The sequence below is a fragment of the Epinephelus fuscoguttatus genome, linkage group LG10 (genome assembly GCF_011397635.1).
Source record: "Epinephelus fuscoguttatus linkage group LG10, E.fuscoguttatus.final_Chr_v1".
Taxonomy (NCBI): Eukaryota; Metazoa; Chordata; class Actinopteri; order Perciformes; family Serranidae; genus Epinephelus; species Epinephelus fuscoguttatus.
Genome location: NC_064761.1, coordinates 34,549,171 through 34,576,993, shown reverse-complemented (window position 1 = coordinate 34,576,993; position 27,823 = coordinate 34,549,171). Strand labels below are relative to the sequence as shown.

Sequence of the window (27,823 nt, the reverse complement as noted above, 5' to 3'; positions counted from 1 at the left end):
TGTGCCAAAATAATAATAATAGTAATAATAATATTGGGGGGTCCCAAATCTCGATCCCAAGTTTAGTCTCAAGTCACTGTGATTGCAACTTCACCCAGATTCCTTTCTAAAAAAGGGAGGAGGAGTTACAAACAGGTAGAACATTGAAGATAAACCTGTTTGTCCCAGATTCCATTTTAAACTCGATGGAGCAGTCAGAGGAATAGAGGTCGTCTGAATCAGGGTGAGTGTTAATACTAGACCTGCAAATAATGATTACTCTCATTATTGATTCATCTGCTGATTTTTATTCTGATTAATTGTTTAGTCTGTTATAGTGTCAGGAAAATACCCACCCAGTATGTAATCAGTGTCCTGTCAATAACAAGTTACTGACTGTATGGGTAATGTACTGACTTCATTATTGTGTGTGTGTGTGTGTGTGTGTGTGTGTGTGTGTGTGTGTGTGTGTGTGTGTGTGTCCAGTCATCTCAGATTTGAGAAGATGAGTGATTTGGAGGAAGAGGGGGACAGATCAGAGTCGCCTGTGTCCAGCTGTCTGTCTTTGAAGAGTAAGTCTGATCCTCCATTCTTCAGTAATGAGCCTGGACCCTCAGACACAAAGTAAGAGACTGTTTCTACTGTAAACTGACCTGAAGATGATTCAGTTTTTGATATTATCTAATAATCTACACTACAACACTGTGTTTTTATAATGACATGAGGTGTTGTTGTAGTCACTCACTGGGGATCAGAGTCCTTTACATTTGTGTATCTACTGATACAGAGTCTGACCTGATACTTATATTTACCTAAATATTGACAAAAATGTGTATCTGACATTGTAATAACAGCTGTAGCTGCAGAATCTGACACACCTTAGTGCTTCTAGATTCAAACACTGGTTCAGCTTCATTGCCATTATACAGTAAAAGATAGCAGAGTGAAATTCCTTCAAGCTGCACATGCAGAACATGCAGAGTACAGTAAAGTAAGTCAATAGAATAAAGAAGCATAGGACATTATAGTTAAGAGTAGAGTAGAGTAGTGTAAAGAAACTCAGTAGAGTACAGTGATTTGATAACAGCTGTAGCTGCAGAATCTGACACACCTTAGTGCTACTATCCAAACACATGCTCAAGGTACAAAGTTGGGCTATACTGCCATTACAAACTCTTCACTCCTACAATACACATGTTTCCAGCTGTAGGTAAAATGTTCAGAGATACAGATGGCGAAATAAACACAACTATTTGTTGTTATTATCAAATCTTGATCATGTGTCATGTTAATGTTACAAGGTCTAATGATATATGTAAAACATGTGTTGTTTCCACAGACAGAGAGCTGAGTCTCCAGTGTCCAGCTGTCTGTCTTTGAAGAGTGACCGGTCTTTGGACAGACCTGTAACCTTCAGTAATGAGCCTGGACCCTCAGACACAAAGTAAGAGACTGTTTCTACTGTAAACTGACCTGAATATGATTCCGTTTTTAATATTATCTGATAATCTACACTACAACACTGTGTTTTTATAATAACATGAGGTATTGTTGTAGTCACTCACTGGGGATCAGAGTCCTTTAAATGTGTGTATCTACTTATACAGAGTCTGACCTGATACTTATATTTACCTAAATGTTGATTAAATGTGCATGTGACACATTGTAATAACAGCTGTAGCTGCTGAATCTGACACACCTTAGTGCTTCTAGATCCAAACACATGCTCAAGGTACAAAGATGCAGATGGAGAAATAAACACAACTATTTGTTGTTATTATCAAATCTTGATCATGTGTCATGTTAATGTTACATCTGCTCTTTACAAGGTCTAAAGATATGTGTAAAACATTTGTTGTTTCCATAGACAGAGAGCAGAGTCTCCAGTGTCAAATTGTCTGTCTTTGAAGAGTGACCGGTCTTTGGACAGACCTATAAGCTTCAGTAATGAACCTGGACCCTCAGACACAAAGTAAGAGACTGTTTCTACTGTAAACTGACCTGAAGAAGTGTACAGTGTTCAAATTCAATGTATTTGATCAGTTTCCTGTTCAGTGGCTCAAAATTTGTGAAGAGAATATGTAGATGTGTACAAACAGCCTGCTGACCTCTCACTGCAGCAGGAAACTGAGTCTGAAATTTAACATTTGAAAATAGCAGGTGTATAATCTGCAGCACTGTTTCATTGGACACACAAGAAGGTAGAGAGACTATAACAGAAACAGTGCGGGACAGAGAGGTGAAACAGGGCTGCAGTCTCAGCCCCACCCCGTTTAACATTTATTGTGTAATTAGCAACATCACCAGAATAGTCAGACATTCCTTGTCTCAGCCTTTCTAACACAGGAATTAAACGCCAATTCATTGCAGATGATCTAATACCATCAGCTCCATCTAAGAAAGCATTACAACAGCAACTGGATCAGCTGCAAATCTTCAGTCAGACCTGGGCCCTGATGGTTAATCTGAAAAAAACTAGAATTATTGTCTTCCAGAAGTGACCCAGGTGTCAGGGAAACCCAATCAGGTTCCTACTGGGCTCGACTGACATAAAACACAGACACAGCTACACATATTTGGGACTAAGAATAACCCTAAAAGGAAATTACAGTCTGGCTGTTAATGACCTCAGAGACAAGGAAATGAGAGCTTTTTATGCTATAGAAAAAGTCTACCTGTTAGAATCTGGCTCGAAATATTCACATCTATAATCGAACCCGCATTACTGTATGGTAGTGAAGTGTGGGGTCCTCTTGCAGATCAAGACTTTGAAAAATTGGACAAACACCCAGATGAAGTCCCACACACTGAGATTTGCAACAGTATACTCAGAGTCCACAGGAACACCCCTAATAATGGATGCCGAGCTGAACTCAATTCCCCCTTGTAATTAGGATTCAAAAAAGAGCAATGAAATTCTACAAACACCTTAAAACAAGTGACCCCAGAGGAGTGCGAGGAGTCCTCTCAGCTAGCTGGTCCTGAGGCTCACCTCCTCCAACAGCACAAGGCCTCAGGACAAACCTCACACAATCCAGCTCAACCAAATTATATCTTAAGAAAAAGAAAACGACATCAACTATTGGACATCTACCACAAAACCCCAAAACAAACGTCAATACTATTTGGCCTTAAACAGACAGAACACAGTAGCAAACTGACTGCTGTGACAAATCAGAAAATGAGAAACATACTGGTTATATACAGACAGTACAGGTGTGTTTTCAAATGGGGAAATGTGAAAGGGAGTCAATATTCCAAATGTCTTGTGGCAGAGAGTTTTAAAGCTGGGGGGCAGAATGGCTGAAGGCTCTCGAACCCATGGTAGTCAAGTGGGAAGGAGCAGAGGTAGATTTAAGAGTATGGGAGTGTGTGTAGATATAAAGGAGTTCAGAAAGATACAGAGGGGCTAGGTTATGAAGGGCCTTAAATGTGAGAAGCACAATCTTGAAATCCATATAATATTTAACAGGAAGCCAGTGAAGCTGCAGGAGTGATGTGATCTATGGAGGGGGTTCTAGTAATGACACAAGTGGCTAGTTTATGTTCATGAAGACACTTGAGAGGGAGACCAAAGAGGACGGAGTTGCAATAATAAATATGGGATGCAACCAAAGCGTTAAGGGGGAAAGCAGTGTTGTGAGGTGTCTGCGACAGGTGGAGACGAAAGCATGCAGACCTCGAAGCATTATTGATGTGTGCCTCAAAGGACAATGTACTGTCCAGGATGACACTCTTTTTTTTTAAAGATATTTTTAGGGCATTTTGCCTTTATTGGACAGGACAGTTAAGTGTGAAGGGGAGAGAGTGTTGGGAATAGAATGATTTTATGCATTTTACTATCAGTTGTGTTTCACTATATAAGTTTTAGATGTGTGAACAATGAGAATACTAAGATGATTTCAGCTGATCTGAATGTGTTTGCTTTGCAGAAGCGGAGAAGTACAGGAGAGGAAGAGACATGAAATCTGAGGAGCACATACCGCAATGCTTAGATAATTAGTTTCATATATGGTAAAAATAATAGAAAGTGATGTACAGATAGTAAGGTACAGCACGTGTAGGGAGTTGTGTTGTTCTCTTGTCTTTCAAAACAGGAACCACGCCCCCACTGTCAGCGGGAAGGAGTCAGATTAACACGAGGCAGGGGCGTGGTGTGGTGAAGGAGGAAGTGGAACTGCCAATGAGAAGAGGACAACGCCTTGCGTGCACAATGACACTCTGTTACGCTCAAATATACTGGGTCAGGGAAAGGACAGGAGGTCAGACTTCGTGAACTGACACACCTTTGTTGTTCGTCAGGGACTTGAAGTTGAGACCCAGAGCTCTGTAATTTTATTCCTTTACTGCTTAATAAACTACATTAACTGAGACCGAATATCTTCTCCTATTGCTTCATTAAAGAACATGCAGGACTGAGCTCACACATAGCACATTGGAGAGTAGGATGAGCCCCCAGTCCATCAATTGGTGACCCCGACGTGATTTGAAGCCGGAGAAGTGACGGGATAAAAGACATTCAACAGCGGAGGACAGCAGTATTGTGACAACACCTGCCGCGGCCTAAAAAGAAGGTAAGCAGACGCCTGTTTTATCAAAGTTCTGCAATTGGAAACACTAAAACTTGTGTTGTCATTGTACTAAAGTCTCCTAGTCTGAAATGTAAAGGAATAAAGTTAGAACAAAACACAAAAGTGAAAGCCCCGGGGCAGGGTGAAAGGCCCTGGAGCAAATCATAAATTTGACTCCTAAACATGAAACATAGTCGGGTGAAAGGCCCTGGAGCAAATCATAAATTTGACTCCTAAATACGAAACATAGTCGGGTGAAAAACCCTGAGATTAGGTTTTCCATCTAATCTCTAAAAAAGAAAAAGACAAGTGTCCTGAGGTGGATAAGCTCGGGGGGAGAACCCATAAGGTTGCCCCTTGGACAGCTGAGAATATAGTCTGAAGACACGGGTTGTCTGAGGTTGAAAGACCTTTGTGTAGATTGCTACAACACAAAAAAGAGGTTACAGAGTTCTGCGGGCAGGGGAGCGTTTTCCATGTGATCCCTAACACTGAATACTATCGCTCATGTTGAGACATCTATTCAGTGGTCCGCAGAACCACCCTGATATTGGGAGTGTAAATAAATAAGTCTTTTAGGGGATATTGTTTTGTGGGTGGCTTACCGACAACCAGCTATCTTTACGGGGCGGAAGAGTTGTGTAGAGTCTATTAGAGGTGACTCGAATTCCAACTCTTTTCGTGCCTGAGCGGTGGTCGCGTTCTGTGGGGAAGAAAAAGAGGAAGCTGTGTAATTTTGCCTTAAGATAGAAGCCAATTGTCGCGAGCCATAGGCATCCCGCACCCTCCTAGGAGAGTGGTGTAGAAGCTTGGATGTGTCGGCCTGCAATTGGTGGAACTTAAGCAGCGAAATCACAGCGATAGAAAGGGGAAAATAAGTCCGCGAGACTGCGCTGCAGAGCGGTCACGTGGCGCTGCGTATTGCTTGTATTGTTGTAATTGTGTGAACTTTTTTTTATTTTTTTTTTAACATCGTGACAAGTAGTACCCTCTGAGTAAAATAAGTAAGGACAGAGGAGGGACAGAGAGACATCATGGACGGTGAATTTGACAGGGACTGTCGTGAGCAGGGTGGATGTCCTCCCATCCTAGTAAAAACACAGTACGGGAGATTAGGAAACAGTTATTGTCAGGAGTAATAGATAAGCAGAGACAGGCTGTAGGAAAGGAGTTTGATGATTTATGGAAGGCATTACAGGCCCAAAATGAGCTTCCTCGGGATGAGGAGGCAGTAAATGTTACAAAGAAATTGCTGGCTGCAGAGTTAAAGGCGAGAGATGATTTGGAAGAACACGCTAAAAAGGAGAACGAACCTAAATTTATAAAGAGAACATGGAAACATCAAAAGAAATGAAGGAGCGCAAACGAGCTCTGCTCCATCAGATGGCAGTTACAGCCATGGCCTATTGGAAAAACACAGACAAAAGTCACAAAAAACAAAACAAAGATAAGCAACCTCTGTCTGCTCCTGCAAAGGATCCAGCCTCACCCCCACCAGAGCCCACCTCTAATAGGTTGTATCCTGAGATACCCCAAACACACACACCTCCAATTCCCCCACCATATTCAGGAAAGAATATGCAAATGCCAATGTTGATGATTAAAGACGGTGTGCTTAATACAGATGTGATAGGGGAAGGAGAGTATGTGAAGGCCAAAGAGGAAGTGATGAAGGAAATAAGACAGGGAATAGTACAGGTGGAGGCAATGAAACAGGACATGATGAATATTGTATGGCGGAGCGCAGAATGTGTATCAGGAGACTCTGAGATCTATAGACAGGAGTAGGGACATGCAGGATGATGTGTGCAGCATAGAGAGCAGAGACAGTAAGAGAAGCATGAAACAGGGCCCTCTTTCCTCCAGCACCTCTAACGTGGAAGCAACGGAGGAGGAGCCGAGGCCACTAGCAGAGGCAGTGTTTCAGTTGAGGGCACAAAGAGAGAGGTCAGATAGAAGCAACAGAGAAAGGAGAAATAAGGAAAGGAAAGAAGAACCAGAGGAGTGTTCTGAGATAGAGGAAATGGAGGATGAGGAAAGTCAAGGATGGTCAGGGTCAGACTCTGAGAGTGACCAAGGTACGAAGGCTGTAAGACTAACAGGAATAATAAAGTCAATCAAAAGGCCACACAGTGCTGCGGGCTCACGTTCAGGTTGTCCACATTCTCCTTATAATCTCCGACAAAATAAGAACAAGCCAAAAACATTTGCCATGCCACTCCTGGAAAAGACCCCAGGAGGAGGAGAGGTATACCAACCCTTCTCCTTTACAGATATGCACTGCATCCTGGATAAGATGCCCCGCCATTAGAGGGAGGAGGCCCTGGATGGAGCGTTTCTGTAAACAGACCATGGGTCACAAAGTAGCATTAGGGGACTGGAGCGCTATTGGGACAACAGCTCTCCAGCTGGGATTTAACTGCACTTGAGACGTTGGCAAAAACAGTTAATTTAGCGGATAAAGAGCCATTCGCCCAACATGCCACTGCTATCGGTCGGGCCATGCGACAACAGTTTCCCATTCCATCTGGCGCCATGCACACGCTCACGTTTCACATCGAACCTGACGAAACGTCGCAACATTCCTTAGCAGATGTAAGAACACATGGGTAGATGTGGCTGGAGTACACCCAGGGTCTTGTGACCTACAAACCACCCTGTTCAGAAAGGCCGTGTTAGAGGGACTGCCTACGAAGGTAAAAGAATCATTAGAGAACAATCCTGACCTTCCTGGCTGTTCCACTGAACAGTGGGAGAAACACCTCACACACCACATGAAAAACCACAGAGCTAAACAGGCGGAAGAGAAGGAAAGCACAGACTCAGCACAGGTTCAGCTGCTCAAACTTCAATTGGAGGATGCACGAAAACGAACGATGTGAAAAAGACAAAAATCAAACAATCAAATGATTCAGCAGCCTCAGCCATCACCCACAGTTACCCCGATCTTTTCCAACCCCTGAGGGGTAGACCCTCGCCCTCCCAATTGGAGCGGCTCCGAGGTGGTACAGGAAGATTCAGAGGCAGGGGACGACGTGGCGGCCCCAGACGGGGACAGGGTGATGGGGGGTGCTTCCTTTGTGGAGACCCATTGCATTGGCGGGAACGCTGTCCACACCAGACCCACTCATGTAATGCTGACCCCGAGTGGTTGGAGGACAGGATGCGAGGCAGGCAGCTCGGACCTCCCAGGGGTGGCGGAAACAGAACCCCAGGGGCGGGTATCAGGGACCGCACAGGGGAGGTTATCAAGATTATGTGCATCAAGCACCCAATGCCACTGTCGCTCCGCAGGGTCAATATCCTCTGATGACCTGGGAAAATACCAAAGGATATTGACGGGCCCAAGAACCCCTACGCGGGAGGGCTGGCAGACCCCTACTTGCGACTGAAAGTACTGAATCAAGAACTGCCTTTCTGTTGGACACGGGGGCACGGTATTCCACATTAAACCTCCCTGTGTCTGCTACTCACATGTCATCATCAGCGGTTGAATTAACTGGGTTCTCGGGTCAATCAGAAAATCTGCCACTCACAAAACCACTCACCACTACCATACTCCAAGCAGATCAGACATTTCCACACACATTTGTTTCCTCAATGGCATGTCCTGTTAACCTTTGGGCAGAGATGTGTTATTAAAGTGTGGAGCCTCCATCCTGTGCAGCCCGGACGGACTGATAGTGACGTTCCCAAATGGATACACTGTGAACTGCTCATTGTCAACTGTACATTCATCTTCACAAATGTTGTTATCTGCAGACACATCCCCCACAGCTGAAGGACAGTGGGCAGATATCTACTGGGGCCTCCTCGAGCCAAACACCACAGCAACTCCTGGGATTTGCGCTCTCTATCAGTCATGGCGCCCTTGGGTTCAGTCATTAAATCCTTACACACCTCCTCCTGATCCCTTCCATGTAACACTTTATTATGATAGAAAAGGGGATGAGATGTATCAGCAGGCATTTTATAACGAAATTGAAGGTCACAGGTGGGATATACAGTCGTCCTGTATACTGGTGGGTAATGAGGAGTGGCTGCAGCTGTTGACCTCGCTTCAGAACAGCAACAGTGGTATAAGGGGAGGAAGAAGCCTCCTCACATATCTCTGGCAATCCATGCAAAACATCAGGCCAAAGACTTGGGCCCTATGTGTAAGAGGCTAATGCAACTCACTGATTGGATCCGCACTCAAATTCCTCAGGTGGATTTCTCACCCTCTGAGAAAGCATATCGCATCAGGCAGGGAGCTACAGACAAGGCGATCCTGGAACACCGACAGATAGAGAGGTTTCATGGTAGGAAAAGACTGACCATCCAGACGCAGAACACATGTTACACACACTTCCTGACTCTCTCTGGTCTTCTGGGCCCACCGATGTGGGCTACTGTGCACAGGTCACCCCCATTACATTTGAGTTAAATGATTGGACACCGATTTGGCAGAATCAATATCGCCACAAGCCAGCGGCTGAGGCTGGTATTGCAGATACTATCGAGGGTCTGTTACAGGCTGGAGTGTTGGAGGCCTCAAACTCCAGCTGGAACACACCCATTCTTCCTGTAGAGAAACAGAATACAGGCAAATATCGCATGGCGCATGATCTCAGACGCATTAATGCAGTAATCTCCACACCCACAGTACCAGTGCCAAACCCATACACCGCCATGTCTAGCTTGTCGCCAGAACATAAGTGGTTTTCTTGTATAGACCTTGCGAACGCCTTTTCTGCCTACCTCTCGCGCCGCCTTCGCGACATTTTCTCATTCACTCATCGTGGTAGACAGCTACGTTACACCCGCGTCCCACAGGGTTTTATCCTGTCACCTGGTCTTTTCAATCAGGTTCTCAAACAGCAGCTGGCCGAATTGTCACTACCAGAAGGGGTTGTGGTAATCCAGTACGTTGATGATATCCTCTTGGCCGCACCCGATCCTCCACCTGCCTGGAGGCCACACGCTCTGTCTTACTACGCCTACACCACAGGGTTCAAAGTCTCTAAAACCAAGCTACAATGCTGTAGGCAGCAGGTCTCGTTCCTGGGTCGCATAGTGTCGGCTAAGGGCACGGCCGTGTCCCCGTCACACAGAGAATCGATTCTGCATCACCCAAAACCACACACCGTGAAAGACATGTTGTCATTTTGGGCCTCACCGGGTACAGCAAGCACTATGTGGCCTCTTATGGCGAACTAACCCATCCTTTGCGTGCCATGGTTAACGCACAGGGCATGCGCAATCTTACTGCTCCTGGTATGGACCACTGACGCTGAAACCTCATTTATCTCCCTCAAACAGGCACTCTCTGCTGCTACGGATCTAGCCATCCCCGACTACAAGCTACCGTTTTTCTTGATGTTTCGAAAAGACACACACCTCTGGTGTGCTTTTCCAGAAAAAGGGGAGGCAGACAGGTGCTGATGTATGTAAGCATATCCTTAGACCCAACCGAGGATAGACACCCACCGTGCACTCGACATGCAGCAGGAGTGGCAAAAATTTTGCAGAAAATAGCACACATAGTGATGGGACACGCACTGACTGTACTAACAACGCACAGCATAGTGGCATATGTAAACTCAGCGGCATTTACTATGACATCACTCAGACAGACGAGGCTGGAAAAGATCTTAAATGCACCACACATAACAGTCACACATGAAGGTGTAAACATGGCAGATAACATGGGAGAGGGCGAGCCACACAGATGTGAGGAAAAGGTGCAGAAAGACACCAGGGTGAGAGAAGATTTGCAGGCGAAGCCCCTGACTAACGCAGAGGAAACACTGTTCACAGACGGATGCTGTTTCAGGCATCCAACTGAGGGACTGAAAGCAGCATATGCAGTGGTGAGACAGACAGAAACAGGGTTTGAGGAAGTCCTCACGGAAAGGGTGACAGGGAAAGAGTCCTCACAGTTGGCTGAGCTCCAGGCAATGATTGCAGCATTAGAATGGTCAGAAGGGAAGAGAGTGAACATCTACACAGACTCTGCATATGTTGTAGGAGCAATCCATGTGGAGATGACACAGTGGATCAGATCGGGTTTTCTAACGGCAGCAAAACCCCATTAAACACGAAAAGATATGAAGAGGCTACAGGAGGCTCTGATGAAGCCAGCACAGGTAGCAGTCATTAAGTGTAAGGGCCATGATAAAACAGGGACAGCTATCGCTAGGGGAAATGAGGCTGCAGACATGGCAGCCAAGAGAAAGGCAGGATATAGTCCACAGTATATCATGCTACAAACAGAGAAACAGTACATGATCTCCTGCCACCGTGTAATGTAAATATGTTAATAGCAGAGCAGCAGAAAGCTTCTCACAGGAGCTTACAATCTGGAAAGAGAGAGAGCAGTGAGAACAGAGGGTGTGTGGAGGTCTCCGGACGGAAGACCAGTGTTACCCCCAGGGCTGATGAGATCAGTCCTCCAGGAGGCTCACGGGGTGGCTCATTGTGGAAAGGTGCAAATGGTGCGAGGTCTCACTCATTGGTGGCACCCTTTTCTGCCAGCCATGATTGAGAATCACATCAGAGAATGTAAAATATGTACAGAATATAATGTCAGACCCACAGTGAAACCACACCAAGGGAAATTTCTCTCCCAAACTCCCAGGTCAAGAGGTCATTATTGACTACACAGATATGATAGAGAGAGTGGGAGGGCACAGGTATCTTCTGGTGGCGGTGGATGCATACACCGGCTGGCCAGAAGCCATACCTGCCAAATCAGAGGATGCAAAAACAGTAATCAAATTTCTGATAAATCAATATATCCCCAGGCACGGGTTCCCCAAACGAATCAGATCTGATAACGGAACTCACTTTAAAAACAAAGACCTACAGCAGGTAGAGAAGGCATTGGCTAAAACACACATTTGGCACAGTCTATCATCCTCAGTCACAGGGCAAGGTGGAAAGGATGAACCAGTCTATTAAGGGAAAAATAGGCAAAATCTGTGCTCAGACTAAAATGAGCTGGGTAGATGCTCTACCCTAGCTCTAATGTCAATCAGGAGCTCGGTGAACGCATTGACAGGGTTCACGCCATATGAACTAAAAATAGGACACCAGTTCCCGGACCGGGAGCTGGGATCCAAACTACAGAAGAAATAGAAAGCCCTATGCAATACAAACCATATTATGACCAACTAACAGCATTGGTGTCAGCTTTCTCCAAACAGGTGACCACAGCTCGGGAGGGAGCAGAAGGGAAAGACCCCCCAACATCAGAGTGGGTCCTACTCAAGGTGATCAAACGAAAGTGGTCAGAGCCTAGGTGGACTGGTCCCTACAAAGTCGTGGAACGGACGCCCCACGCACGCCAAACTACAGGGAAAAGGTGACACATGGTATCACTGGAGTCAGTGTGCAGTGGCAGAGACACCTGCCCGAACACTGGAGGACATAAGAGACACTAAAGCTTAAAAAAAAAAACACACGCACAGCTTACTCACACCGACATTTATTCATTTAGCTTAGCATAAGTGCGGAAGAGATATCCTGTGATCAATGTGAAGGTTTGAAGCTCCTCTGGAGCAACACTTTGCCCAGAGTACGTTTGAGTAATATAAAGCCAGGATACAAGAAAGACTCGCTTGCAGAACATTTACACTCCATATTTACTCTTATATTTTACACGTTTATATTTACCTTTTGCAAAAAAAAAAAAAAATGAAATTATTAGTAGAATTATTAGGATTAGAACCACGCCACCATAAGTGGTTTGTGTTGGGAGTTGTTGTGTTAACCTGTGTTATTGTTTTACCTCTGTTGTATTATGAGTCTTCCTCAGAGACAAAGCCGTAGAACCACCACTAAACCGAACCAGGAGAGACACCCCAGGAGTGGAACGTCAGACTCCTGCATAGCTAAGTATGGTGGAGAAATTGACATACATCATAGGGCAAAGTACAGGGTTCCAGTTTGACTTGTGCTCCGTAATAAACTGTAAAGGAAAGGATCCAAATTGGAGGGGGTATGACGTGTACTTATGCGGATTCTCATGGGGAGGGCCCACACACAATCCGTGGTGTGGAAGATGGAGAGATGTGATGACGTATTCTGGGCTTTGGGACCCACCACCATATAGGGTAGGAGGACAGGACATTGGGAAAAAGATAAAGATACAGAGGCAGCAGCTTCAGCCTCTTCCAGGCTCCCATAAGCAGAACTGATATTGCTAAGTGTGTATAATCTCACAACAAACCCATGGTCAAACTCAATTAGGCACCGCACCAAATGTGGAGATCGCACCAACACCACAATGTATTTGGTGTTGGGAGTAGACCACAGTGGCACCGATACCATGGGACTAATTAAACTAACCTTATTGAATCCTCCCCCTACTAATACCACCGTATCCCCAAGTAATGGAACCAAGGCGCCTGAACCTCAACAGAACACAGGCGTGATAAACATTGACTACTCTAAATTGACCCGCAGTGACGTAGTCAGATTGGCCACAGGCTACGGAGACAAAAACCTATGGTTAGACTGGGTGACGGCGACAGCAGAATCCATGAACATGTCCAATTGTGTCGATGTTCATCCGCCAGACCTACGCTGTTCACCACACCAGCCCCTTTGTATCCTGACACAGACCCTATTGGTTTCAACTGCATGATAAATATGACCATGTATCCTGATCCTGCTAATTGTACCACTCTGAGTTCTCTGTTTCCACACATAAAGAATCACACCATCCCACCAACGTTTAGTCCCAGAATCGCCAATTACACTTGTTTCCATAGGAACCTCTCCACCGGGTAGTAACTGATATGGGACAGATGCAAGCTGACTGGTGCCAGAGAACATTGAATGTGAGTACGTGGCAGAACGCCAGCAGCATGGTTCAGGCTAGAGGGGACCTGTTCTGGTACTGTGGAGATAAACCCTCCACTTGTCCCTGCCATCCTCCTGGGTTGGTACGTGCACTGGTCCGACTGGCTGTACCCCTGATCTTGTTGGGGATGAGGGATACCCAGACCAACTCAGGTAGACAGAAAAGAAATGCATTTGATATGAGCCAGGAACAACCACGTATATGGATGCCATAGGTGTTCCTGGGTCCCAGACCAGTACAAATTGGCTGACCAAGTGGCTGCTGGTTTTGAAAACATACCCATATTAGCTGCACTGTTTCCCATCACCCCTAACAAAAATGTGGACAGAATTAATTATGTGCATTACAATGTTCTTAGACTGGCCAACAGCACTAGGGACGCGGTTGGAGGACTCTCTGAACAACTGGCAGCTACCTCCCTGATGACAGTACAGAACCGAATTGCGTTAGACATGCTTTTGGCGGAGAAAGGGGTGTCTGCTCTATGTTCCAGGGCCTCTGCTGCACCTTCATCCCAAACAACACAGCTCCAGACGGGTCAGTAACTAAGGCGCTAGAAGGCTGCACGCTCTCTGAGGAAATGCATGAACACTCAGGCATTGATAAACCCTGTGGTATCTTCGAGAAGTGGTTCGGTAAGTGGAAAGATTTAGTGGTATCGGTATTCTTGTCTCTGGTGGGAATGCTCATGTGTTAGCATTATGTGGTTGTTGTTGTATCCCATGTATCCGGTCCTCTGTGAAAGAATCATAGTGACAGCTGTGGAGAGAAACATCCACAGCCCCCACCATATCAGATGACTCAAATGGAGACGGCCACCCTGTTAGGAGAGCCGCCTACTGATTCAGATTCGACTCAGCCTCAGGAGAAGACAGTAGTGAGTGGTCTCATGTATGAGACCAAAAGGGAGTTATAACTTTTGTTTCAAAAGAAACAAAAAGTGCAGTAATCACAAGACCTAAAAAGGGGGACCTGGATACGTTGGGACTGAAAAAAAGAAAAGTGGCCTCAGTCCTATGAGGCCAAAAGGGGGACTGTTGGGAATAGAATGATTTTATGCATTTTACTATCAGTTGTGTTTCACTATATAAGTTTTAGATGTGTGAACAATGAGAATACTAAGATGATTTCAGCTGATCTGAATGTGTTTGCTTTGCAGAAGCGGAGAAGTACAGGAGAGGAAGAGACATGAAATCTGAGGAGCACATACCGCAATGCTTAGATAATTAGTTTCATATATGGTAAAAATAATAGAAAGTGATGTACAGATAGTAAGGTACAGCACGTGTAGGGAGTTGTGTTGTTCTCTTGTCTTTCAAAACAGGAACCACGCCCCCACTGTCAGCGGGAAGGAGTCAGATTAACACGAGGCAGGGGCGTGGTGTGGTGAAGGAGGAAGTGGAACTGCCAATGAGAAGAGGACAACGCCTTGCGTGCACAATGACACTCTGTTACGCTCAAATATACTGGGTCAGGGAAAGGACAGGAGGTCAGACTTCGTGAACTGACACACCTTTGTTGTTCGTCAGGGACTTGAAGTTGAGACCCAGAGCTCTGTAATTTTATTCCTTTACTGCTTAATAAACTACATTAACTGAGACCGAATATCTTCTCCTATTGCTTCATTAAAGAACATGCAGGACTGAGCTCACACATAGCACATTGGAGAGTAGGATGAGCCCCCAGTCCATCAAGAGAGAGAGAAGGGATGACATGCAGCAAAGGGCCACAGGCTGGATTCGAACCCGGGCCGCTGTGGCAACAGCCTTGTACATGGGGCGCCTGGTCTACCACTAAGCCACCGACGCCCCCAGGATGACACGCTTAACCTAAGGGGATGGACAGACTTTGATGCCCATCTTATGACACTCATGGATTTTAAAGCAGTTCAGCAGTTAAAGGATGAATGATGAGAGAATGAATTTGCTGAGACAAGTGATTAATCTAAAACTAAAGACTAATTAAAACTAAAACCGCCTGAGGAGCGATTGCTTCTCATCAAGAACAGTTTGACTGCAGGGAAATGTTGAAAGAAATGAGGAAGCTTTGAGCCTTTTGAAAGTTGTCTCACAGAGGAGCAGAACATTACTCAGGAGGTTTTCAGTGTCTCAGGGTCTAAAGAATGTATTCATCTCCACAGAGTGAAGAAGAAGAGGAGTCATGTTTCTGTGGAGGAGCAGCTGTCCTGCTGTGCTTTGTGTCAGGACGTCCTGAAGGATCCAGTCTCTACCAGCTGTGGACACTGGTTCTGCAGACAGTGCATCACCTCGTACTGGGACCAGTCTGCTTCATCAGGAGACTCCTCCTGTCCTCAGAGTGGGAAAAGATCCAGAACAAGAGCTGGATGGCAGACAGCCAGTCAGACCATCACTGTACAAAGTACGACTGTACATCTGTCCTCTGATGTCATGCAGTGGTGGAACTAGAATTTTATACAAGGGGTACTTTTGAGTATTTTATTTAATCCTTCACAGGAAATTACTTTGTTACAGCAGCCATAATTGAACACACCTACATGCATAAATAAATAAATAAATAAATAAAGATAAAAAACAGAAAATGCACACTGTAACTTATGTATCATAAGTGCTCATTAAAAAGTTTCATTGCAGCAGGATGAAAAGACCTCCTGCTGCGCTCTGACTTGCACCTAGGAATAATCAGTCTGTCACTGGAGGTGCTCCCTTTGATCACCCCCAGTGCATGAAGTGGATGGGAGGAATTTTTCAAGATTGCCCTCGTCTTGGACAGCACCCTGTCTTCCGCCACCTGCTGGACAGTGTCCAGTTTAGAGCTAACCACAGAGCTGGCCTTCTTTATGATTTTATCCATTCTGTTCCTGTCTGCCGTACGTGTCCCCTCTCCCCAGCACGTCACAGCAAAGAACAGAGTACTGGCCACCACTGAGTGGTAAACACTATGCAGTAGGGGTTGGCAGATGTTGAATGACCTCAACCTCCTTAGGAAATAGAGTCTACTTCTCTTTTCTTTTAGTCTCACAGTGTTCCTTCTCTTTCAGCAGGTAGTGGTCTGCAGGAGGTTTTAGATGAACATAAAATCAGTCTGAGGAGGAGATGTGAACATGTGACTGAAGGAAGTGATGAAACAGGAAGTGAAACCCTCCTCAACAGGATCTACACTGAGCTCTACATCACAGAAGGACAGAGTGAAGAGGTTAATACCCAACATGAGGTGATGCAGCTTGAGAGAGCTTCCAAGAAGATCCTCCATGACACTCCAATCAAGTATCACGAAATCTTTAAAGATTTACCTGACCAACAGATAAACATCAGAGTCGTTCTGACGAATGGCATCGCTGGCATTGGAAAAACCTTCTCAGTGCAGAAGTTCACTCTGGACTGGGCCGAGGGTTTGGAAAACCAAGATGTCAGTCTGGTGATTCTGCTTTCGTTCAGGGAGCTGAACTTGATCAAAAATGAGCAGTATAGTCTTCTCACTCTTCTCCATGTATTCCATCCAACATTACAGAAGGTCACAGCAGAGGAGCTCGCTGTCTGTAAAGTTCTGTTCATCTTTGATGGCCTGGATGAAAGCAGACTGGCTCTGGATTTCCACAACAATGAGGTTGTGACTGATGTCACACAGAAGTCATCAGTCAGTGTGCTGCTGACAAACCTCATCAAGGGGAATCTGCTCCCCTCGGCTCTCATCTGGATAACTTCCCGACCTGCAGCAGCCAATCAGATCCCTCCTGCATGTGTTGACAGGATAACAGAAGTACGAGGCTTCACTGACGCCCAGAAGGACGAGTACTTCAGGAGGAGAGTCAGTGATGAAGAGCTGTCCAGCAGAATGATCTCCCACATCAAGACATCCAGGAGCCTCCACATCATGTGTCTAATCCCAGTCTTCTGCCGGATCACTGCTACAGTTCTGGATCACATGTTGACTACAGAGCAGAGAGGAGAGCTGCCCAAGACCCTGACTGACCTGTACTCACACTTCCTGCTGGTTCAGACTATGAGGAAGAAGCAGAAGTATGATGAGGGACGTGAGACAAGTCCACAGGAGTTGACGGAGGCTGACAGGGAAGTTCTTCTGAAGCTGGGGAGGCTGGCGTTTGATCATCTGGAGAAAGGAAACATCATGTTCTACCAAGAAGACCTGGAGCACTGTGATCTTGATGTCACAGAGGCCTCGGTGTTCTCAGGAGTTTGTACACAAATCTTCAAAAGAGAGTGTGTGATCTTCCAGAAAACAGTCTACTGCTTTGTTCATCTGAGCATTCAAGAGTTCCTGGCTGCAGTTTACATGTTCCACTGTTTCACCAAGAGGAAGACAGAGGTACTGGAGGACTTCCTGGGGAGAGGTGGGGATAATTACAGATCCCTGGATGTTTTACTGGAGAGAGCCATGAAGAAATCCCTCCAAAGTAAAAATGGTCACTTGGATCTGTTTGTCCGCTTCCTTCATGGCCTGTCTCTGGAGTCCAACCAGAGACTACTGAGAGGCCTGCTGGGTCGTTCAGACAACAGTCCAAAAATCATTCAGGGAGCCATCAACAACCTGAAGAAGATGACCATGTCTAAAATCTCTCCTGACAGAAGCATCAACATCTTCCACTGTCTGCTGGAGATGAACGACCACTCAGTACATCAGGAGATCCAAGAGTTCCTTATGTCAGAGAACAGATCAGAGAAGGAACTCTCTGACTTCCACTGCTCAGCTCTGGCCTACATGCTGCAGATGTCAGAGGAGGTTCTGGATGAGTTTGACCTGCAGAAGTACAATACATCGTGGGAGGGACGACAGAGACTGATTCCAGCTGTGAGGAACTGCAGAAAGGCTCTGTGAGTCCAGATGTGATTAATATCATAAATCATTGTAGATTAGTAGTTTAGTTCTTCAAATATACACACTAATTTTTTTTTTTATTATTCTTAAAATATGTTCCACTTGTTTATTACAAAAATTATCTGTCTGTTGTCACAAATGTTCTTGAGCTGTTTCAAATGCTGTGTGTAAAAATTGTAGATTTTTCAGTTGGTTGTGTTTATAGCTATCAAGTTAATGAAACCGAGTTATTCTGTTCATTTCTAATAATTATTTGTTTTTCACCTTTGTATGATGGAGGCGACAGTGAACTTGGTCAAACAAATGAAGAATTTTAGAGGTTGTGGTTGAGGTTTTATCCCGAGGCATTTCAGCCCAACATGTAGCAGTATTTTATGGTTATCAGTGAATGCAGTTATTACACCATCAGTAGGTTCTGAAGGTGATTTATATAATCAGATATGCAAATAACCCCTGAGTTTCTTGACCACTACACCTAAGACTAAAAAATAAGATCTGTGTCATTTTCCGAAACAGATTTCTGTAGTCCCAAAGAACTGCTTCCACCGATTATTGCTATAATTTTTTCCATAATGGTTTTGGAGCCACTTTATAGGAAGCATGGAGGATGTTAGTGGATGCCACATCCCCTTCTTTAAGACAAGGGACTGAAAGAAAAAAAGTGCCTGAAATGCTTTTTATAAGCTTTAATTTGTCATTTTCTTCAGGATATGTCAAACTATTGAGTCATCAAATGCGTGAAGTCAGTATAAAGTGTCTTCCTCTATAATAACATATTTTTAAATATGTATCATAACAGACTTTCTGGCTGTGGAATCTCAGAGAGTCACTGTGAAGTCGTGGCCTTAGCTCTGAAGTCCAACACCTGCCACCTGAGAGAGCTGCACCTGAGTGACAACTACCTGCAGGATTCAGGAGTGAAGCAGCTGTGTGCTGGACTGGAGAGTCCAAACTGTAGACTGGAGACTCTGAGGTCAGTTCACTTGTTTACGTAGTTGTTTTGGTATATATTTAATTAAACTCCTTGACTGAGGTCACAAAGCTTTACATTTTTCTCCAGAAATTGTCTGTCTTTCTAAATGGCTGGACCACTGGTAACATGCATTTGGTTGTGAGTATGTGTATCAGTCAGTCTGTCTGTCTGCAGCTAATCTCACAATCTACTGAACCAATCAGCCTCATATTTTGTGTAAACATTTATGACTGTATGCTCAAGAACCTCTCGTGGTGGTGGTGATTCACTGTTTTATTGACTGCACTTGACTGACTGTCATGACTCAAAAACTGACATTCATAGAAAAGATAAGTCTAACTTTAAACTAGAACACCTGCAGATTAATTACATACCCAATATGTTTAGATCCACTAAAATTAGGAGTGATACAAGATGTTATCTTTGCTGCCATCTTGACTGTTAAGGACCCAGGAGGGAAAATCTCAGTAAGTGCAGCTTGACCATGTGCATTGTTGTCTAGAGTCACAGCTGTGATGCAGCCACCTGGTGGAGATCTGCATTCTACTAAGTACACTTTTCTTGTTGGTGTCTGTGAAACAATCCCTTTATAACCTTAATCCAATGTTACAAAATGGAGGTCAAAATCCACTGTCTTACTCTGTAAAAGTTCAGATTAAACTAATCTGAGGCTTCAGCAGTCTGAGTAACACAGTCAGTATTTTGTGTTTTACAGTGTTTCCTTGTTGAGTTGCAGTGGAGGAATAGTAACTCAAAGAGGGGATTTGTTGCTTAACAGTCTGTAACTTTGGTAGACACCCACTTGATTTGACAAACTGAGACAGCAAAAGCTTCATAATAGTTCTAGCTTAACTCATGAAGTCATTTCTTACAGTGTAGCTGTGTTAGGAAGGGACCACTTCACACTCAGTGTGGACAGGAGGAATAATTACTGCCACCAATAACTCTTGTAATGTGCATGTGGCTGTTGTTTTAAGACAAACTTAAATAGATGTGTGGCTCTAGATACCGAACCCCAAATTGCTCCCAATGATGCTTCCGTTGGTGTGTGAGTGTGTTAAAAAGTAGCAGCTTTTATCCAGCAGGTGGCACCTTGTATGGTAGCCTTGGCCACCTGTGTATGAATGTGTGTGTGAATGGGTGAATGTGACTCATAGTGTAGAAAGTGCTTTGAGTGGTCGGATGACTAGAAAGGCGCTATACAAATGCAGGTCCATTTACTCGTGATGAGGGAGGCTGCCAGGCTGAAGGTGGAGGGCTTTCAGGTCTGGCTGGCCCAGGGGTTACTTGAAGCAGCAGACAGCTACCGGTTGGCCAGGAGGGCTTAAGATCCAGGAGGAGCAATGTCGATTCTGTCCTGGCTGTTGAACAATGTACCAGCCCTTTACCCTTCCGAGGCTGCTGGAGGGGTTGTGGGAGTTTGCCCATCCAGTCGACACGTATTTTGCGGACTTGGAGAAGGCTTACAACCGCATCCCTCAGAGAGTCTTATGAGGGGTACTGTGGGATAACAAGGTACCAGAGTTGCTGCTTTGAGCCATCTGGTCCCTGTATGACTAAAGTGAGAGCTGCGTCCACATACTCGGTGTTAAGTCAAACACAGTTTCGGTGGGCGTTGGCCCCTGCCAGGGTTGTCCCTTGTCACTGATCCTGTTTGTGATATTCATGGACAGTCAGGGGTCCAGTTTTGGGACCTCAGAATTGCATCTCTGCTTTTTGCAGATGATGTGGTTCTGTTGGCTTCATCACACTGTGACCTCCAGCATGCACTAGGGTGGTTTGCAGCTGAGTGTGAAGCAGTCGGAAAAAGAGACTACGTCCCAACCCTCATCTATGGTCGTGAGCTCTGGGGAGTGACTGTAAGAATAAGATTGCAGATACAAGCGCCCAAAATAAGTTTCCTCTGTAGGGTGGCTGGGCTCAGCCTTAGAGATGGGGTGAGGAGCTCGGACATCCAGATGGAGCTCGGAGTAGAAATAGAGAAGATGCCTCTTGCGTGCCTCCTGTTAGAAGTGTTCCGGGCACGTCCCACTAGTAGGAGGCCCTGGGGCTGACCCAGAACATCGCTGGAGCGATTATATATCTCTGGCTGGGAATGCCTCAGGGTCCCCCAGGAGAAGCTGGGAAGCGTTACTGGGGTGAGGGATGTCTGGGGTGCTTTGCTTGGCCTGCTGCCTCCGTGACCCAGCCCCGGATAAGCAGATGAAAATGGATGGATGGATGGTCACATCATACGAAGAAGATCCTCTGAACTAATATTTGTTTAAATTGACCAATAACTATTGATGTGCATGTGGCTATTGTTTTAAGACAGACTTAAATAGATGTGTGGCTCTGCTTTTAATTACATATATAAAAACAATATGAAGAAGGTCATTTAAGAAATTAAATAATGAACAGTTCTTTAGTCCAATATGTCCGATTAAATATTGATCCTCTAAATCCAGACTTGATTGAGATCAGCAGCATATTATTAATCCGTGTTGACATGAACAGGTGTATGAATGCTGTGGTGACATTTGGATGATGTCTGTAGAAGGCTGACATGATGATAATCCACAATAACACAGTGAAAAAGTCGCTCCACTCATTTTAGGGAAAAGCTCATTGATTGGGACATAGTAATGTTGAACTACACATTCAAAACCTGAACACATCTGATGGATTATTAATGATGTTTATCTACCAATTTTTCTTTATTCAGATTGAGTTGGTGCACTTTGTCAGAGATCAGCTGTGACTATCTGGTCTCAGCTCTGATGTCCAACCCCTCCCATCTGAGAGAGCTGCAGCTGAGTAAAAACAACCTACAGGATTCAGGAGTGAAGCTCCTGTGTGATTTTCTGGAGAATCCACATTGTAGACTGGAGAGTCTGAGGTAATTTCACTGACTGTGTGTTACAGTTATCAATCTTGCATATTTAAGTAACAATTTGAACTATCTACATATAGATAACTTACACCCAGAAAATTTTATATTTCCATTTGTTATCTGTGTAATTATTCTTGTATAAACTGATCTGCAGTCACAACAGACAAAAATGTCCACTGACTACATGCATGCATGAGGTCTTACCAGAAAGAAAACTCCCTGTTTCTTGTGAAAGTGTCAGAAACACTCTAGGTGATACAGAGACAGAGTAATGGGCCTCTGAAGTCAGTAAAAAAATTGAAGATTTTGCCTAAAATAAAATAAAAAATGTGTTTGAGGATGAATAACTGTCTGTGGTTTCATATGAGCGGGTAAATGACACTGTGGGGCGGCACACTATCAATAAACATTTGTTTAAAATTTAAAGAAGATTGCTCAAAGTATGACCATTCTACAGTGTTTTTTCCATGAAAAGATCCAGGCGGAGCTCCAAATGACAAGAGCGCTCACTCGGCTTCAAAACAGTACTATCAGTGATCAAACAACACTCAGCCAGCTTCTAACATTGTACCTTATTGAAATCATGTGTGATTATGATAGCTGATGTTGTTTTTGACACAGAAACTCCATAAAATATCACCAAATAAAGCCATATGAAACGTGAAAGTTATGATCCCACTTTCTAGATGGAATATCTCAGCCAAAAATAGTGGTAGGAGTGTGACTCTTACCTTCTATAAAACAGCTACATGCCCACTGACGGCTCCACATAAGATCGTGAGTAATCCTTTAACTTTTCCCGTCGAAAAAGGGCATGGCATGACTTGTCACCACTCATAGTGATTTAGGACTTTGTGTGTTTAGGCTGCTCTGGTGCGAAATATATAATAAATTAAAAAAAATGATGTCATTTTTGAAAAGTCGAGAGCTTCCTGAAGCCGGCAATACCAAACATCACATGGTTTGATGACGTAACGTGCCTGGGAGATATCATTTAACAGAGGAGGGGGCGGAGCGAGGACGTCAGCGTCCTGCTGTAGTTAGAGAGGTTAAACTTAAAGTTTACATGCTGAAAGAGCTGGATTTTGCTTTTGTGGTTCAGTGTACGAGCTTAAATTGCTTTTATTGTATGCAAACTGGCTGAACCAGCATTTGTCATTATGACTAAATTAAAAAGTCGCCTAAATCAGCAACCTGTGCTGATTGCATCACAGCACTAAATCCAACCTGTATTAGTAATAAACAATATGACAACTTGATTAACATAATAGTAATATGTTTGTAAACGGACTAACAACAGTGTCTGACAAGCTTTGAGCCGCGCACCGCAACTTGAAGGAGATCAGATTTCACTAGAGATGGGAGGAGAAAGAACGGTAACTGCTATGTTTTGTTTACTAGAAAATTTATGTTGTTTCGGTTGATGAGATGAGACACGGCAACTTACATCTGTAAAATTGTGCATTTTCATTTTTATTGTAAAAATTTATCCTGAAGTCACAACAGACTTCTGTTTATGCACGCAGGCACACACACACACACACACACACACACACACACACACACACACACACACACACACACACACACACACACACACACACACAGAGCATATTTTCAGCATATCAATTTTGTATTGATCCTCTAATTCCAAACTTGACTAAGATCATCAGCATGTTATTAATCTGTGTTGACATGAATAGGGAAAAACTCATTGATTAGGACATAGTGATGTTGAGCTACATATTTAAAAATCTGAACACATCTGATTGGATTATGAATGACTCATCTACATCATTTATTCTTTATTCAGATTGAGTTCCTGCAGGTTGTCAGAGATCAGCTGTGTTTCTCTGGCCTCAGCTCTTAATTCCAACCCCTCCCATCTGAGGGAGTTGGAGCTGAGAGGAAACAACCTACAAGATTCAGGTGTGAAGCTGCTGGGTGATCTTTTGGAGAATCCACACTATAGACTGGAGACTCTGAGGTCAGTAGAGGGTTGGAATCAGTTGATGATGGTTTCAGCAGTATTGTACTAAACACAGTTAGAATCAAAGCAAAGATCCAGTATTTCCTGTAAACTTTGGACAGAAAGACAGAGAAAACAGTCAGCCAATCAAATCAGCCAGAAACTTGGTGTGATCATGTGCTTGAGCTGATGTGAAGACGACTGTTGTTGCGTTCATGTCTACAGGAAGCTGGATTAAAGCTGTCAGCATCACAACACGTATAGAGACAGCTGTCCTCCTTCATCAAACTGTCTCACCATGTAATCTAAGCTTGAAGGGAACCCATTATGTTTTTTCCTTATTTTGTGTCATACATAATGTTACAATGTTGGATGTTCATACCAAACATGGCCAAAATTTTAAATAATGAGGTTAATGTATGTAAAAGTAATCACTATGGGTAAAAACCTCACTGTTTCCACTGAGATAAGCTAACATCTGCTTGTGACATTTTTCTTTATATGGTCATTTGCTTCAGTCTTGCTGCAGCAACCGTTTACATTACATACGCTGCTACGTGTAGCTACATACATACTTCAGGAAAACATGTAATCTTGGTCACTGACGTTAATTTCTCCCAGCATTCAGATCATAATCCTCTTGGAACATATTGGGTTGTGATTAGAAGCTTTTATTGATGATTTTTGACACTATTCTCTGTTTCAGTTTTTCTCTAGATGACCAATCAGAGCAAACAAGAGCTTTTCAGGAAGTAGGCTTAAAGAGACAGGCACTAAAATGGAGCGTTTCAGACAGAGGGTGAATACAGGTGTTCCAGCACAGACAGTTTGAGGAAAATAAACATGTTCTAGTATCAGTCAATCAATTAATCAATCAATTGATCAATCAATTTTATTTATAAAGCCCAATATCACAAATAACAATTTGCCTCAGATGCTTTACAGCATACGACATCCCTCTGTCCTTAGGACCCTCACAGCGGATAAGGAAAAACTCCCCATAAAAACCCCTTTAACAGGGAAAAAAATGGTACACACCTCAGGAAGAGCAACTGAGGAGGGATCCCTCTTCCAGGACAGACAGATGTGCAATAGATGTCGTACAGAATAGATTAACGTGATAAATTAACAGTAATCCGTATGACACAATGAGACAGAAAGAGAGACAGAGACAGAGACAGAGAGAGATGCAGGACAGACGGTAATGACAGTAGCTTACAACAACATTAATGAAAGTAATAATATTACAGTAATAATTATGGCTATTGCGATACAATATCTTGTAGGTATATATTAATATCTGATAGTATACATATGTGACAATAATTATATGTGTATAATAACAGTAGAAGTATCACTAATAATAACAGCAGCAGTAGGAGGCATCTGGCAGGACCACGGCAGCAGCACAACCATGACACACCATCCAGGCACCACTGCAATATAAGTTAACCTGCGAGACAGTGGAGCACAAAGGCTAGAAACCTTAATTACAAGTATGAACCTGAACATAATCATAACAGATCCTCTTTAAAGTGTTTGTTCTTGTCGTCTCTGTCACAGCTCTAAGATCAGTCTGTGTGGAGCCTGCAAATTAGTGGCTCTGATTTCAAAGAAGCATCATTACATTTAGTAACCATGTAGTCAACAGAACCTCTGCTGAGGTCCAGGAACCACAGCTGAGATGTTGTTGTTCAGTTGTTACTTGTGTACTGGGACTAGGACAGTAGTCTAATTAAACGGCCTAGTCATGCTATAAAATGGCACGACATAACTGTGCATGTAAATTAAATTTATGACTTCTGTTGTCTGTCTTCTTCTCTCATCAGCTAGAAACTGATCTCTGGCAGTATGAGTGATGTGGTGGTGAGGTGGATGTGGTGAGAGAATCAGCTGCATCCTGATGATCCAGAGAGGTTGAAGCAGCTGTATCAGAGACTCTGACTGGACCATGTTACTGGGAGGAAGACAGGGAGACTGACTGGGCCATGTACTGTAACTGGGAGGTAGAGTGGAGAGACTCTGACTGGGCCATGTTACTGGGAGGTAGAGTGGAGAGACTCTGACTGGGCCATGTTACTGAGAGGTAGAGTGGAGATGACTCTGACTGGGCCATGTTACTGAGAGGTAGAGTGGAGAGCTTCATCCAGCACTGACTGACAGAAGAATCCCAAGTGGACATGATTCTCAGTGCTGCAGTCTCAGACAACCAAAACCAGAATGATGTGATCAGAAGGGGGGGTCTTGCAAAGGTATTATCATCTTTTGAGTCTGAACACCTCAAAACTATATCTTTAATAAATGTGAAAAGACAACTGTTGACTTTTTTTTTTATTTGAGCTATAAATTTTGTACCAGAAAGCAGTGGGATAATTGAAGAAGTGGGATGATTGATTTATTATAAAATTCTCAGCAAATAATCAATATGTGAAAAGTTAATTTCTTTCTAATCCAGTGAATAGTCCTCCTTCATGAGGTGTCCTATAGGTCAACTCAAAGCAATGGTTATTGCATTCTGCTTCAAAACTTCTTTCTAAAGGAAGCACAGTGTCAGAGGGTCACCAGACTCCCATGCAGTCGAACATATCCCAACATTCTGCACAACCTATCTTCGTGAAAGTGGCGACTCAGCTCTGGTCCACCTGACGACTAAGTACAGGAACAGAGTAAACACTGAACACGACCTTAGAGTTACTTTGTCAACCACCACCCATGACTTTGACACTCTTATGAACAACAAAAAACATTCTGTGGAAGTTAGTCTATGCTTACAGCTTTCCAGTTGAGAGGGAATTATAACAGTTACACTGTTTTCCTTGAGTATCTCAAAATAAAAATGATGCTTGACATGACCTGATGTTTGCCGTGTGTTTTTTGCTCAATAAGCGACTGCCTGATGGATACAATGACAGACAGGTCATCAGATATCTTCTTTTCAAGGTGATCCAGTGAGATGTCTCTAAGGTAGACAGTTTCAAAAATTTGATATCCTAGTACATGAAAGCACAAGGTTTTATTTCTTGCAGCAGTTCTGCGATTTATTTAAAATCACCAACAGATTTGGGGATTTTGGTTTACAAGTATGTAAAACTGCATGCTCTGAACAATGTGGACCATGATATGTTCCATACAGGATTAAAATATGCATTCTGGGACAAATTCACAAAAGGTTGCACAACTTTTTAGATGGCTAAACCCTGCACAAGTAAGATAAAAGAAACCATGTAATTTTTTAAATCACCTTCAAATGGTGAAATGCACACCTATCTTGCCCTTTATGCAAGTTGATCAGATGTGTGGCAAATTTTGCTTGTTAAAGTAAATATGTAGCAGTCCCTCATTCTTTGGTGCTTGCTGTCATTTATTTTTCCCCCCAAGTTGTTTCAGCTGGCTGTCACAGTTGCTGATTGGAGTGTTATTCAGATCACCTGTTGTGCAGGGTGTGGGGACTGACTCCTGAATAAAAAATTGAGAGCAGCTTGTTGCATTGATTCTGGGCCAATCAGGGTGTGACGATGTCCTTTCTTTAGGATTTAAGAAAGATGAGGAAATACACACTCACGACATTCTGATCCTTCCTAGACCGAATGCAGACCTCATGTTAGCAGATACTGTCAGACAGAAACTTGGTTTCTCAGTTTACTCTGTGGAGGAAATTTTAGAGACCACCTTTCCACTAGTCTGCCTGCATCAGGGCAGATCTTAGTACTATTCATGCAAGAGTTTACTTGCTGAACATATTCCCAACAGTTTGTTCAAAGGTTTATTTTATCATTAATGGGGCATTTTGTCACTG

At 43.8% G+C, this 27,823-nt stretch overlaps 1 protein-coding gene across 2 annotated transcripts; it reads left to right on the top strand.

Annotated features, from left to right (window-relative positions):
- Window positions 1-190: 190 nt before the first annotated feature.
- Window positions 191-27,060, top strand: LOC125896427 (NLR family CARD domain-containing protein 3-like). 2 transcript variants are annotated; one of them, XM_049588992.1, is made up of 9 exons: window positions 191-223; window positions 466-603; window positions 1,319-1,423; window positions 15,539-15,777; window positions 16,418-18,209; window positions 19,013-19,186; window positions 21,891-22,064; window positions 23,872-24,045; window positions 25,857-27,060. In XM_049588992.1, the coding sequence occupies exons 2-9, from the start codon at window positions 485-487 to the stop codon at window positions 25,858-25,860; spliced, it is 2,781 nt and encodes a 926-aa protein (XP_049444949.1). In that variant the 5' UTR covers window positions 191-223; window positions 466-484; the 3' UTR covers window positions 25,861-27,060. The 2 variants fall into 2 exon arrangements, with proteins under 2 accessions (XP_049444949.1, XP_049444950.1); XM_049588993.1 differs by lacking the exon at window positions 1,319-1,423.
- The last annotated feature ends 763 nt before the right edge of the window (window positions 27,061-27,823 follow it).